At 43.3% G+C, this 15,836-nt stretch overlaps 1 protein-coding gene across 4 annotated transcripts in view; it reads left to right on the top strand.

Moving 5' to 3' along the window:
• RICTOR (RPTOR independent companion of MTOR complex 2) overlaps positions 1-15,345 on the top strand; it is a 63,045-nt gene extending 47,700 nt beyond the window's left edge. For all 4 annotated transcript variants that reach the window (XM_083575998.1, XM_083575997.1, XM_083575996.1 and 1 more), the window contains 8 exons: positions 983-2,012; positions 3,553-3,733; positions 4,618-4,702; positions 4,933-5,172; positions 6,473-6,631; positions 7,197-7,320; positions 8,997-9,135; positions 9,233-15,345. In XM_083575998.1, coding sequence (XP_083432124.1) covers positions 983-2,012; positions 3,553-3,733; positions 4,618-4,702; positions 4,933-5,172; positions 6,473-6,631; positions 7,197-7,320; positions 8,997-9,135; positions 9,233-9,301 — 2,027 coding nt within the window. In that variant the 3' untranslated portion in view covers positions 9,302-15,345. The remainder of the gene's footprint in view (positions 1-982; positions 2,013-3,552; positions 3,734-4,617; positions 4,703-4,932; positions 5,173-6,472; positions 6,632-7,196; positions 7,321-8,996; positions 9,136-9,232) is intronic.
• The last annotated feature ends 491 nt before the right edge of the window (positions 15,346-15,836 follow it).

The following is a 15,836-nucleotide window of genomic DNA, read 5'->3' as shown; positions in this document are numbered from 1 at the left end:
GGGCAGATTGAAGCTGCTGAGGGAAGGAGAATTGGCAAAAACCTCACCCTCTATGTCCTGCTGGCAGAAGCCTCTGCTGGGTCTAAGTGCCTTCCGTCAACAGAGACACATCACTGGGTAATGCCCCCTTGGAGATTCTATAAAATCTTTTTTTAGTTTCCGCTTCCAGTCATTTTAGATCATGCTTTTATCTGGTGTAAATGAAAAAATAAAACACTGATTTCCTTTGCATAGAATTAGATCGATTTCTTCTCTAGGGTGATAGTATAAAAGTGAAGATAAAGACTGGACATGAGAAAATTCTTCCTTGAAAGTTAGAAACTCTGATTTAAGATGGAAATGGGAAACGTCAAAATATCTATTAGGATGGTTTGAGTATCACATTATATTTAAAGAGCAGGCTCGGGATATATTGGAGCTAATCAGAAAAGTCAGGTGTGGAGAGTAAATACTATCACCAACTAGATAATGTGAAGTAATGTCTTGATATAAGAGAGGCACATTCATTTTAGAATTGATTTTAGCCTGCGGCTGTTGCTGGACTGCAACTCCCATCATTGTTGCCGATGTTGATTAGGACAGGTGGGAGTTGATGCGAACAAACACTGACCCCTCAACTACAGTATGAATTACATTTCCAAAGCATAGTTTGGCTCCTGAAGACCCCTAAATTCATGTTGGAAGGAGAAACTAAGAGCACTAACATGAAAATTTTGATTGCTCAAGAAGTGATTAAGTGTTGAGTACCATTGTTTTATTTCTTTTTTTAAAAAGGCCAGGTTCTGTTGATCTTACATATAACGTTTAGTGGCACATAAAAGGATACTAAGCACATTCCCCCTACCTAAAATAGCCTTCAGCCATTACAATTCAGAAATGTACATGCAGTTGGCTTTCATAGACTTTTCAGAGCTAGTTTTAGTTACCAAATATTCATAGACCAAAAATATTTTAACAATGCAAGCTTTTATTTAAATTTCAGGCATGTTTATTTTGGAAGATGACAGGGTCGGCAGCACCTCTACCAGCACGTTTTTCCTAGATATATCTGAAGATGCAGAACAGAATTTCTACGATCGATCGGGACCCTTGAAAGATAAGGATCGCAATCCTTTCCCCTTCTTCACTTCAAGCAGGCTTGTGAAGAACCGCATTTTAAATTCTCTAACCTTACCTAATAAAAAACATAGGAGTAGCAGCGATCCTAAAGGTGGCAAACTATCTTCTTCGGAGAGCAAGATGGGTTTGAGGCGAAATCGTACAGTAACTGAGCCTTCCAGCAGCGTGGATTTTGCACGAGGCGAGGACTTCACCCCTATGTTCCGGGTGCCTAAAATCCACACTCTGAAACTAGAGACGTCGTTTGTCGGGAGCAGACACAGTGAAGATGCAGATAGCACTCCAAGTATAGGCGAAAATGACCTCAAGCTTCCCAAAGGCCTTGGCCACGAAAACCACCGGGAAAATGCCAGCCGGGAAAGACTGATAGGAGAGGTTTCTACGCAGACTCACTTCAAAAGCCGCAGCTTGAGTTTCAATACGGATACCACCACGAGTGGCATAAGTTCAATGAGTTCGAGCCCTTCGCGGGAGACTGTGGGAGTGGACACTACAAACGTAGACACGGACAGTGGGAGTTTAAGTACTGTGGTGAGTACCAAGACAGTTAAAACAATCCAGTGCTCAACCCCACAGCCTAACCACCTCCCCCTCTCAAAATCAAATTCTGTCTCCCTGGTACTGCCAGGGTCCTCGCACACCCTTCCTCGGAGAGCACAGTCACTTAAAGCTCCTTCGCTCGCCACAATAAAAAGCCTGGCTGACTATAACTTCAGCTACACCAGTTCGCGAGATGCTTTTGGGTATGCAACACTCAAACGCTTGCAGCAGCAAAGGATGCACCCCTCTTTGTCCCATTCGGAAGCCCTGGCGTCTCCAGCAAAGGATGTGCTCTTCACAGACACAATTACTATGAAGTCTGGTAGTCTAGACTCTCGACTGACACCAAACAGGTAAGCACTTCTTCTTTCCTCAAGTTTTCTTCATGGCGTAGCTAAGTAACGTTCTCACGATTCCAGCTGTTCAACAAGAGAAGAATTACCGTATTTTTCGCTCCGTAAGGCGCACCGGACCACAAGGCGCACCTAGTTTTTAGAGGGGGAAATCAAGAAAAAAAATATCCGCTTCTCCCAGAGCTTTTCGGGGCTGCTGGGGGAAGCCCGGGTCCCGCCCCCAGCCCCAAAGAGCAAAGAAGTCAAGACAGCGAACAGGATCCATCCCGCTCGTTGTCTGGGCTTCTGCCATAGACAGCTAAAGAAGCCAAGACAGCGAGTGGGGTGGATCCTGCTGGCTGTCTTGGCTTCTTTAGCCACGTGCAGCCTCTCCGGCCAGAAGAGGCTACGCACTGCTATGGCAATTCCCCCACCTCCTGCAAAAGCCCACAGGAGCTGCGCACCCTTTAAGGAGCGCACGGCTCCTGCGGGCTTTTCTACGAGGAGGGAGAAGGGACTGACTGGGCCGCATCAGTCCCTTCTCCCTCCTGGGGAAAAGCCTGCAAGAGCCGCACGGATCTTGTGTGTGGCTCTTGGGGGCTTTTCCTGCCTGTCTTCCCCCTGCCTTCGCTCCGTAAGACACACACACACATTTCCCCTTACTTTTTAGGAGGGAAAAAGTGCGTCTTATGGAGCAAAAAATACGGTAGCCAGGAATTTTGGGTGTGACCGAAACAAGTTTAAATGTACGCAGAGGAGAGCTGCATTCACAGCCGATGCTTCCTTTGATATGTTTTCCATAGCTTCCGCCACCTAAGAGGCAAACGGCCGTTCAGTTTCAACTTCAAAGAAAGCTCCAGCAGCATGAGAATTCCTTTTTTCAATCAGTCATGGCCTTCCACTTCAGGCAAGGGCCTATACCAGTGAATTCCTAGGGCATTCCTAGCACTCCGATCAACTAGGCTTTAGGGAAAATAGCAAACTCAGGGCCTCCTTCCAATTCAGGGAGGGCTGTTGGATCCTATCGTAAAAACTCCCAGTGCGGGGCTCGAACCCCCAACCCTAACATTAAGAGTCTCATGCTCTACCAACTGATTCACAGTCTCAATTCAGGAAGGGCTGCTGAAACCTATCATACAATCTCAGTTGCATTGAAAAACCAACCCTCCTGCTCAAAGCAATTCACTCTAAAATAATAATTTTAATAATCAGGTGGGGTTTTTATTGGTTCAGAGCAATGGAAAGATTAACTGAACTGTTTTCAAAGTTAGTTTCTGAATGAGAATGGAATACGAAAGTAGAAAATACAGATGATGCCAGTCTGGAACTGAACACAAATTTACCTCTTAGAAATAGTTTCTGCTGGGAAAGCCATCCATAACAGTATATGTGTTGCTCTCACAGTATGTCTTTCAATTATTAATAAACAGATAATATATAAGAAGGTAAACTGTATATTCACCCAAACTAGCCATACTTTAAAAATGTTGTCTGTGTTATTACAGAGCAGAGTTGTGATTTTCAGGTTATACTGACTTTGGTTCCCTTGATGCTGTTACAGGTTCATGAGAGCTTTAAGTTATGCATCATCTTTAGATAAAGAGGATTTATTAAGCCCTATTAACCAAAACACACTGCAGCGTTCTTCTTCTGTTCGTTCCATGGTGTCTAATGCTACTTATGGAAGTTCAGATGATTACATTGGGCTTGCTCTCCCCGTTGATATCAATGAAATATTTCAGGTATGTACACTGTGTTTGTCTAAATTTTCATGAAGAACAACATCAGAATAATGAATCTGAGATGACAGATTCCCTCGTGTGAAATCACTTCATGTTCACGTGAGAGAATTTGGCATCTTAGATTCATTGTTCTAATGCAGGCATGTCCAACAGGTAGATCGCGAACTACCAGTAGATCACTGGACACCTGTGGTAGATCACTGGTAGATCACTGGCTCCCCCCAAAGAAGTTCAACAACTTTGACTCCCCTAAAGAAAGCTGAACAACATTGCCCTCACTGCACCCCTAAAATGGGGCTTTTCTCAACAACTTGGACCTGAACCCCCCAAAAAGGGGGTAGATCACTGCCAGTTTTAAACTCTGTGAGTAGATCGCAGTCTCTTGGGAGTTGGCCACACCCCTGTTCTAATGAATATATCCTCTGGAAGCTACACTTACTCAGAGAAGGAATTGGCATGGAGTAATTTGCTTAACTTACTTGATCAACTCTAGCACGATTTTTTAAACCCTTATTTGAAGCCTAAATTCACATATTTACTGGTTATCCATTTATTTCCAAGTCAAAGCATTAGTCATCATCCTTAAAGCCCTATAAATGACTTAGGTCCAGGTAATTTTGGGACTGTTCTCTTCCAGACCACCAGATCAGTCTGCCCACTTAATAAGGAGACCTCCCTTTGTGAGGCAGATAATGTGTTTATGATTGGGTTTTACACGTTTCTATGTTTTATGAAAATGGGGTGTTTTTTTAATGTAGGCTGCTCTGAGTAGTGAATTCGCACTCAAATTAAATGCTTGGAAGAATGGCTATTTACCAAAAATAGAGGGCTTGTTCATGTTTCTAAAAACTCATCCGTATAATTTTTCACTTCAAATATTTCAGGTAAAGGAAACTCCTTATTTCCAGAAGAAGACCATGCCTTCACTTGATGAACGAGGCGCTAAAGTCTTTCCCCAAGATGCTGGAGGTACCTTTTCCTTTCCACTCTCTTTTGTTCTACAGTGGAGTCGTCACATTTTTTTGAGCCTGTGGGGTACCTTTTGGAATTTTGTCAGTGCCAATTTATTTTTTTGCAGCGCTGACTAATTCTATAGAACGAAATAATTCCCCAAAAATCAGACACCGGGTTGAATGGCAAAAGCTGGTCTTCTGCCACACTTATCATTTATATTTCTTTTTCTGTCGTTTAATTGGAAGCCTCTCCAGGTGTGCCGAGTGGTTCTTCCGAGATGGTGAAGAGTCCCTTCCAGATGCTTCGCCAGCAGATCAGTCTTACAGAGATAATGAACACTAGCCGCTCGGATGCTTCTCAGTTCCTTGAAAGTATGGAAGACACGGGGCTCCAAGAGCACACGGAAGAGAATTGCCTTTATTGTGTCTGCACGCACATTTTGGGCTACCAGCAAAACAAAGTGAATTCTTCATATAGTCACACTGGTTAGTACAGCTGGGCCTCTTTCAGTCAGAAGTCTAGCCATAGCTCCTATTCACATACAAGGATATGGAGACTTGCAGACCTGTTTTGAGCTTCTCATACATCATGAAATAACTTTCCAGAATGTTTCATAGTCCTGAGACCCAGAAACCTACACTGAAATTTAATGTAGGGTGTCATATTCTGCGGGAGTTAACATTGCTATGGTTCACAATTATACCGTATTTTTCGCACGATTGGACGCACCGGACCATAGGACGCACCTAGTTTTCACGGGGGGAAATCAAGGAAAAAATATGACCCCCCCCCCCCGCAGCTCTGGGAGCAGTGGACAGCCTGTGCGCTACTCCAAGACCTTCTCCCTCCTTTTGCGGGAGGTGGCGGAATTCCCCCACCTCCCGCAAAAGCCCACAGGAGCCCCGCCTGACTCCTGCGGGCTTTTCGACCAGGAGGGAGAAGGGACTGAAACGGCCAGTCAGTCCCTTCTCCCTCCTTGGGGAAAAGCCCCCAAGAGCCGCTCGCTCCTTAAAGGCTCTTTAAAGGCTGCGCGGCTCCTGCGGGCTTTTCTGCGAGGTGGGGGAATTCCCCCACCTCGCAGAAAAGCCAGCAAAGCCGCGCAGCCCCTTTAAAGAGCGCACGGCTTTTGTCTGCTTTTGCGGGAGGTGGGGGAATTCCCCCATCTCCCGCAAAAGCCCACAGGAGGGAGAAGGGACTGACTCTGCCAGTCAGTCCCTTCTCCCTCCTTGAGGAAAAGCCCCCAAGAGCCGCTCGCTCTTTAAAGGGTGCACGGCTCCTGCGGGCTTTTCTAGGAGGTGGGGGAATTCCCCCACCTCCTAGAAAAGCCAGCAGAAGCCACAGAGCCCCTTTAAAGAGCGCGCGGCTTTTGCCTGCTTTTGCGGGAGGTGGGGGAATTCCCCCATCTCCCGCAAAAGCCCACAGGGGGGTTGGAGAGTAGCGGGAAGGCGTCACGCGCCTCCCCGCTGCCCCCCATCCTCTGGGGCTGGCGATGGAAGCACTGCTTTCCCCACCGCCAGCCTCAAAGAGCAGACTTTCCTGGCTTCAGCTGAAGCAACGCGAAGCCTCCGGAGCGCAGGCTTCGGAGGCTTTGCCTTGCTATCGCTGAAGCCAGGGAGCCTGCATTCGCTCCATAGGACGCACACACATTTCCCCTTCATTTTTGGAGGGGAAAAAGTGCGTCCTATAGAGCGAAAAATACGGTAATTTATATTACATTAAATTATCTCAGCTGAAATGAAGCTATGTATTTTTCTTCTTTGTAAACCACTCCGTATGTTTTTTCAGAATTTTCAGACATTCCTTATTCTGACTGGTGTGGAAAGCCCATGCACAATCACTTGGATGTGGTCCCCCATTCCTCAAAGTTTTCTGGGATTTCGGGATGTAGCGATGCTGTATCTCATGGCTCAACCAGTAGCACCAAGAGTACGGATATTGTGATAGGTAAGTGGTTTTGTCATAAGCATAACAACATGTGACTGTTTTCCTACCTCTGGTAAGAAGTCAAATATTTTCTTTAAGGCACTTGCAGCCTGATTCTGAACATTTTGCATGTCGGTATTGCATGAACATGCTCTTCATCTAACTCAACTTAGGACTGCAACCTTTATTAGGTTTTTCCTAGCATTACAACTGCCAAGTAGTTGAAGGTGATGCCCGTTCTCTTAAGGGCCATTCAGCCAGCATTTTCCCACTTTCCCCAACTTGTGCTCACACCCTACACCTCTGTGCATGATGTTTTGGCTGGCACAATTCCTTCATGTTGTCCTCTGTTTTCCACTATCTCCTTTATTGCATGTAGAAATGAAGGTCCAGACCAGGAGAATCTGTGTTTGTTTCTTCTTGCCCCTAGATGTTGACTCCATATGTAGTGTTGAGGCAAGGGAATAACATCTGAACGAGTCCTTGGCCTAATGGCAGGCATTGTAATGCATGTGTGGCACTTCTCAGTGAATACGCATGCAACTGCCTGCGATTTTGATTCTGAAAAATGTCCTTCCCCCTCAAGGTGTAAAGTCAATCCCAGATGATACCCCTGTATGCCGCATACTACTGAGAAAGGAAGTCTTGCGATTAGTGATCAACTTGAGCAGTTCAGTAGGAACTAAAGGACATGAAACAGGTCTCTTGACGTAAGTAGCACTCTCTTCTCACTCTCTTTCTGCAAATAGTCTGTCAGCAGTGGATGAGGGAGGCAGAGGAAAGGGGGATAGATGTTGTCATGGATCAGTATTGATCCAGAGCCAATTCCAACAGCCTTTACCAAAGGTGTCATGGGCTTTGAAGACACTCGAACTCAGGACGCAAGGGAGAAACATGCAGAGAGGAAGGCACACTTGGCAAATCCACACTGTGATCAACTCCTGCCCGGAAACCAATGCTCCCCACTGTGGAAGGACATGTGGATCCCAAATTGGCCTCCACAGTCGCTTACGGATTCATTGTTAAAACCGTGTTTATGGAAGACAATCTTACTCGGCTATGAGTGATCGCCAAAGAAGAAGAAGATAGTTAGCAGAGTAAAAACTTAAACACCTTGCAGGATTCCCAAAAAATAGACCAGAGGCAATTGTAGCTTTCCTGCTACTGAAGGCAAATGAGCATAAATGGTCACAAATCCAATACCTTCAGGATTGACACTATCCATAAGAAATCCAGTTCCAGCAGACTTAACTTAAACTTACAATAACTTATAATAAGTCTAAACCTTAACACTAAGCATACTATGTACAGAACACCACACCAGAAGGAAGAGAGAGAGAGAAAGTGAAAGCCAGGCTCCTTCTGGCCTTACTTTTATAGTCATCATGACCTTGACTGAAAGAGATAACAGGACCAGTTTAAGCCAGCTGTACTCAGCCTCTCTGAAGGAATAACCCAAACATCAGGAACCTTCTGCTTGTTTCTTTCACACAGAGAAGCTTCCAGAACCCTCTTGAATTAATTAGAACAGGAAAGATCTCTACACATCAGATCAATGCTTTCTGCACTAAGAAATGCAAACTCACAGATGTAGCCCCCTCAGGCTACTCACTAATCCTTTGGAGTTGGGAAGAGTGGGGAGGGAGGATGTGGGTGAGCTTCTGGCATCATCAGCTCTTACCAAAGAGGACACAATGAGAATATGTTAGAAATCATTCATGCTGATTGGGGTGGAGGGAGTGGAGACTATCCCATTTGCCACTCTAGAATCGTAGATGGGTTTGTAGGCCTTGACAATTGTGGCAAAGCCTTCCTTTGAGAGATGGCATTGAAACCGTGACCCATCAGCCAATCTCTTAGCAAAGGTGGTTGCTGAACTTGGTTCTAGAGTTAATAAAATTACTTACCCGTCATGGTTTCAGTAGCTGTATAGCCACCCAAGTGTGAGCTGTCAAGTTCATGCATTGTCTTGTGGTAAGATTGTTGTTGGCATGTTCGGTTCATATCAGATCTGCTTTTGACACAACAATGTCAGTGTAGCATCTGCAGCAGTTGAATCCAACATCTGGTAATGGGGATATGACCATCTTGGCAAAACTGTGTTCCTGCATTCATCACATGCTGCAGTAATTGTGAGCATGTGCCCTTTGAGATTCGGATTAGACTCGTTTAAGCCTTTTCAGTTCCATATTTGCCTTTTCAGTCTGTATTTTTGTTCCTCTTTCACTTGAATTCAGATTCTTATGTCCTGAGATTTGTCTTCATAGATTTGCATGGAATATCAGATAACTGCCTCGGCTTCCTTTCCTAAAGGTTTATGGTATTAGGTTTTGATGGAACAGTTAAATCATGGTGCATGAATTGGTTTCTTTTTCTTTCTGATTAGAATTAAAGAGAAGTTTCCCCAAGCATTCGATGACATATGCCTTTACTCTGAAGTGTCCTACTTGCTAGCGCACTGTACATTTCGATTACCATCCCGAAGGTTCATACAAGAGCTCTTTCAAGATGTCCAGTTTTTACAAGTGAGTTGAAGTGAAATCTAGCTAATTCTTGATAGGCTTCTAATACGACTTTTGTCTTTTATGCTAATTTACTAACATTCTATCTCATTACTTCCAGATGCACGAAGAAGCAGAAGCCGTACTAGCAACAAATCAGCAAACAGCTAACCCATCGGCTGAATCCTGACCCCTTGCTTTTTGTGGTGTGGTTAAATATGAAGTCGTTGGTAGCCTCGGATAATAACGTCTAATTGACTGGGCGAAGAGAAGAGAAGCATTCTGGGTACAAGTAACAGAACCTCTCCTCCATGGAACTTGCTTTCCCGTCCATCCATCTGAGCCCCATGGGAATTGTTAAAACAATGAAAGTAGCAATTACCAAGATATGCAAGGAGAACGAAGCACTGAACACTTGCACAGGTTTTCATTTCACTTATTTTGAAACGCAGCATCGTAATAATAGAGGACAGCGTGCAGGGACGTGTTGTACATGGTTGGGTTTTTTTTACTTCCGTTCAGGACAGAGAGTGATGCCTTTTAAACCCTGGATCTCGGAGCATCTAAGGCTCTATCTCCATTGTCACCAATGGAGCTGCTCGGACTGTGGACGTCAGGGGATTAATGATGGCTTTCTGTGATATTTTTCCTAATCTTTGTGAAACACTACTTGGAGAATTTCTGATCTCTGAGAGAGGAAGAGAATCCTTAGTAACGTGGGGTAGTCTTAAGTTATTTTATTGTTACAACAGCAAAAATCCTTATTTGTGTTAGCAGTCGGTCTAGGTTTGTTGCAGTTACATGTGATAATGTGTTAACTGAACCAGTTAAGGAACTTCACTACAGTTTGATTTTTTTTTAAAAAAGAACAAATCACTTCTCAGACCCCTGGGATCAGAATTTCCCTGTACATATAATAATGCATGTTGTTCGGTCGGGTTTTCTACATTAATGCTCATCTAGTATGTAAATTGTCTAAATGTAAACCTTTTAACAAGCATGACTTCCATCAAATAAGGGTGCATACTTTATCAAGAAAAACTAAGAAATATCTACCCATTGCTGCTTTTGATCAGGAAACAGGCAAGAAAGAAAAAAAACCACATTCCATGTCTTTAATTTTTCTCCTTACCACTTAGCTTTGATTATACATGTGAAAGGTTAATTGCAAGATAATACCAGTAATGGTAGTGAAAAGCCTTAAAGGTGCAATGCAGAAATGAACACTCCTTTGCTTTAATCCATTGTTCTTTCACAGATCCTTTGCACAGATGATACGATGGTGATAATATATAGGTCAGTTCTCCCCACACCCTTAGTGCGATTCCTAAATTTCTAGAAGTGCAGACTTGAAACGCATGCATCTTGTCCCCAGACCGAAAGCCCCCCCCCCCCCGAATCAAATAACTTGATATATGCAAACCTGTACATACAAATGCCCAACCACTTTCATTACAAAAGACTGACTGTAGTGGATTGAGGTTACTCTGTAATTTCTTGTGTATGAAAATAGTACAGCGGGACTGTACTGGCAATCATATTATGTCCATCCATTCCCCCCCCCCCCCCATTAAACAAATTCACAGATTTGCTTATCAAGGTGTAATTAGCTCAGTTTTGCATATTCCTTACTGCAGCTTAATCAGTGCACTAATTCCTTTTTGTGGTAGGATTTTGTTCCACATTATAGAACGTTAAGAATATTTGAATTTTTCATTACGCAATCCAATCTTGGTTAGGTTACCTCCACTGCCATTCCAAAAAAAATGGTTTTGCTCCACAACACAGGGAAGACTGCAAAAGTTAAAAGGCCAAACCACCTCTAAGAGTTCTGCTTTCCTTAGTAGGAGACTGGCAAGTGCTTACAGCCGAAATCTTTTTGTCAAGCTCCTTTTTGCAGTTCCTCGTGTGCCCTTTCACTTAGGCTTCTTGCCCTTCCTGTACAGGGCAGATGGAAGAACAAGCAGTTCTTGACCTCTGGAAGTTTTGGATACACAGCACCCGAATCCTTTTCTTTTTTCTTCTCCTCCCACATTCACCACGGTGGCTCCTCTGAGAGCATCTTCCCCATCGCACTACGGCTTAATTTTGCCAAAGCCTCTTTCTCCTGGCTCGATGAGCTCAGTGTTCAACTCCAGCTTCCGTGTTTTCCTTGCATTGTCTACACTGCCATTCTAACCTGCCATTGGGGAACAAATAATTTTAAAGGAACAGGAGTTGTCTGGGTGGCGTGCTCATTTTCACCTCTTCTGACTTGATGATGACTTTGGTTCCAAGGAATGTGACACTGGGTGGGGTTGCGGGGCTTGTAGAGGTTTTGAGACCTTCTTTCACATACGATGATGGCAGTGGGGGGGAGGTTGGTGTTGGGAATAAGAATACGTTACCAGGTTTTTGAAGTTACTTTCCCCCCATTTGTTGCCTTTGGAACTTGTTAACTGGAAGGTGACAGGAAGGAGCAGAGGGCCTGTAGAGGCAGTTGTTACCTCCCCACCCTTGAACCAGACGTCTTATTTTCCTTGAGTTGTAGAGGAATGTTTGGTGTGGCAGTGGAGGTTCCTTCTAGGAGTTGGCCATTTCCCCCTTCCTATAGTATTGCTTGTTAAAACTGCTTTCATCGGGTCATGTGGCCTTCACTATAATTTAATCGGTAGAACCCTTTTAGGCCTATGTAAATGGAGGGTTCCCAGCAAAATTAGTTCCCTCAGTTTTGTTTTTTCCCCATTTTCATCAGAGCTCTTTGGAGTTTTGGGTGGGGGGCTTCAGCTGAATTAATTTCTACCTATTAACCGCATGGAATCCATTAATCTTATCCGCCAGTATTTACAGATATATCGTTTGGGCTTAAATACAACTCCTTTGCAAAACCAAAATGCTAGCTACAGTAGACCAAATAGTGGTGTAAACCCCAAAGGAGTGATGTGGTACTCACAGTTAAAACAGGACAAAAAAACCCCCTGATCTAATACAGTAGTAGTGAACACTACCTCAGTTAGGATAGAGTAATTAAGACCTATAGATTGCTGACTCCAGCTGGAGTTAATTCATGAACTCTAGTTTACATTTCTGCTTCCAAGACAAAAGGTAGCTGAGGCTTTTTTAAAAAAATAAAAAATAAATCTATATTTAACAAAATAAATTGTTCAGGTGGTTAGGCTTTCCAACCCAGCTCTTAAAGAAGGGACATGAAAAATGAATAGGGAAAATTAAACAGCAAACTTGGATTGCAGCATCTACACCCAGAAAATTCACCACTACCTTTAATTTCAAAGAACTCTGACTTCCATCCTGACCATCACCAAGAAAACTGCAAAGTAACAACAAGTGAATTTTTCAAATAAATTTAAGGAAAGAAAACATATTTCCGTAAGTGTTGAGGATGTAATGTCAGTACTGAGTGTTTCATATATGATACCTTGCATTTACTTTAATTTGTCAATTAATTTGATGTGGCAGAATATATTCTGGAGTGTAACACAATGGGTTTTCATTGAAAAGCTGTGTTTTGAATTGAGTACTCCTTGGCCAGTCACAGTAGCATCTCATTCGGTTGTGTACTTGGATGACCTTTAGTCCATCAAGCCAAATGCAAAAGCCCTGAATTGTGAACTGCCGGCTGTTTGACAACTTCATGAGTCTTAGAGATACAGAAAAATCAGAGGGCGGCTGTATATACCTGGTTGGTTGCACTTGGCTTGGAGGATCACGAATTCTACAGGGTAGCCTTAGGTGCTCCTGAACAGGAATTGGGCACCAAGCCAAACCATAGGAAACGTCCCCAGAAAAGGAAAATACGATGGCACTTGGGGAAACTCCCAGCATCACAGTTTGAATTATGTGGGTGGTGCGGACCATGCCCCCATACTATGTCCCACTGTTGCTTTTGCAGAGGGTTGGGAACTGTGGGCTTGGCTCAGTGACTTCTGAGAGATCAGTGCATCCGATCCCTGTAGAAACCCTTGTGCTAAAGGTTCCCCTTCTGACATTGCGCAGTATGTCGCAAAGGAGATTCTTAGTGCTTCAGAATGGACCCTTACAGTGCATGGGGGACTTGTTTAGATGCATCTATCTCACTCTCATGCACACACACTGTCCTGCCCTACTTACTGCAGTAAAAGTTGGACGGAAGGGATTTTAAACAAGGATCCCAAAGTTCTCCAGGTCTTTTAGAGGGAAAGGGGAGCATATAGTATTCCAAAAAGCTGCATTTGAGAGAACACTTTGAATTGACATCCTTTTTCTGCTTTTGTTCAGTTCATTCCAAATATAACTCTGTAGGAGTTCTGTTTTCCCCACGACAGATAAGTTAAGGATTAGATATTGGCTGTGACGCAGACTGTTAGATCTGAGTACCTCAAGTTCAGCACCTCCATTAATACATATGGCAGCAGCCTGATTGTATGATAGGCATAGAAAACCTTTAGCTGTTATTAATTCTCTATGTCTTTAAGAGGTCTGATCATCAGACAAAGAAGTGTTAGCCCCTTGCAATATAGGCTTGGATTCCGAGTTGGTCCTCTGCTCACATAAGCAGGGTGATTTCTGCCAGTTCCCTCTCCATTTGCCAGTGGCTCCCCCTTCTAGTCCCAAAGGCCCCTCCAACTCCCAGGAACATATTTTTTGAAGGGGCAAAGGGAAGCTGGAGTCAGGAAAGCTCAGATCTTTGAACTCAGTCCACAAAAGATCCAAGTCACATTGTCAGATGTGTGCCAAAAGGCCCATACAGTCCTAAAAAAGACCTTGTTCATAATATCCACCATATAGGCTGCTGCTGCTAATTAGGCACCATCGGTTTTCATTCCTCTAGAATATTTTCAGTATTCTAGAAAACGGGTCAACGCGTTCAGAAGTTTGCTTTATCCGACACATTCTAGAATACTTGCCAGGCGGCAGAGAATGTCCTTCAGTAACTCTTTGAATAGCAGTATAAGGAAGAAATAAGATTCTGGAAGCATTTTGGTGGCAGCTCAGCTGCTTGCGTTTCTGGCAGCACTCTATATAAAGATTTTGCAAAGCTGATGCCCCACTTGTGAAGTGAATGTAAGTTTCAGAGGGCATGGGGTCCGACCCAAAGAGAGGCACTTCTAAATTTAGGGCTTAATTCTGGCTGAATATTGCCTTAAACATATTGATCCTTTTTCTTTTTTGCTTTTAATAGGAAAAAAAAATTCTTATTTTGAGATTGCCTTCTGTAACAATCCTTGTTACCATACCCTTCTGCTTGCCCTCCTGTGCAGAAAAATGTGACTGTGCAGATGGGCATGTGTTTTCCAGTTAAATGTACCTCACTATTAAATGCTGGCTAGCGGTGATGGGAACATGATAGAATCCCTACTAGAAATTTTCCTTTTCTAGAAATGGCAATAGCACTGTCTTTGTTTTTTGTTTTGTTTTTAGACTTCTCAGCGCAAACATCCAGATTTGCTATGTAATTATCATTTTTTAATTCAGTCAAGAATGTGGTTTTTATTTGGATTTTTTTCTTTTGTAAAATAGTTGGATAGCGATGCCGCAGCATGCAGAAATTGCACTTTTTTTGCTTGACCTGCTTGTATAAAATAGACACTATTTAATTTGAAAAAAATGTAATTTATGCCAAAAAAAGAGAAGAGCGAGAGAACTTGCCATTCTGCCACTGCATAGGTTAGATTAGCACAAAACGCAAGAAGTTTTGAGGGGGAGGGGCAGTATTTTGTAGGTGTAATTTGTGGGCGGGGGGCGGGGAGATGTGCTTCAATAGTGGCTGCCAATAACCCAAACTATGTGTGATGTTAGAGATTATGTAAATTAATCATTCTGAGGAGTGGAAGAAGAGAGTATGAAAAACTTCAAAGCTCATTGTCTCCACCCCATGTGGTCATATTTCCTCTTATTTTTTTTTCAGTTGACAAGCTGCTACATATTTGGAAGTTATATTGTTTGTAGGTCACTGAATGGACATTGAAATCTGATTTATATTGTATACCTGTAACATAGAAAGAAAGAAAAAGTATTTATATATTTTCTGTATGAATATTTCATTGAGCTGTGTATAATTTTGAAGAGGCTTTGTCCCCAATTGGATCTGCCCATCAGGATTCTTGATCTCTTTTTTGTTTCTCTTTCCTTTTTTGGATTTTTGTTTTGTTTTGTTTTGTACAGTGTGTACAGTTCACATCTATGAACATTAAAAGCCTCCTGAAGCATTATCTTATCAAAGGGATGCATTGTTAATAAAATGGACTTTGAACTTGCTCTCTTAAAGTAAAATGCCTGATGTTTCACCATCTCCGAGCCCCTTTGCACCGTTTGGTGCTGCTGGGTACCAAGCCAATCCAATCGCCTTACTGCAAATTTAAGTAAATATCCCTTTCGTTGCAGCTCAGGTTTGCCACTGAATTGAGACATTAGCCCTATTCAGACGTTTGCCTGCCAATGCGTGGAGGAAAGTGGTGGAGGGTGGCAGGTCCTGTCTGTGTCCCTGTGCCCCTTGTAATTCTAATTTCACTGAACAACCAAGTAGAGTTGTTGATGTTTAGCATTTGTCTTGTCTTTTGACCTTTTATTTGCTGTGGCTTTCTCCCTTCACCCTTCATTTTTAGTTTCGTTTTAAAACTGACCTGGAGTTTTCCTTTTGCCCACTAGGGGGCATTGTAACCTAATACTACGCAACTGACTTACCTGGGAGTCAGACCCAGTGGTCCATCTAGTTCAGTGTTAACCACACTGGCAGGCAGCAGCCGCTC

The sequence above is a fragment of the Podarcis filfolensis genome (genome assembly GCF_964270895.1).
Source record: "Podarcis filfolensis genome assembly, chromosome: 11".
NCBI lineage: Eukaryota > Metazoa > Chordata > Lepidosauria > Squamata > Lacertidae > Podarcis > Podarcis filfolensis.
This window is presented reverse-complemented; position numbering and strand designations above follow the sequence as displayed.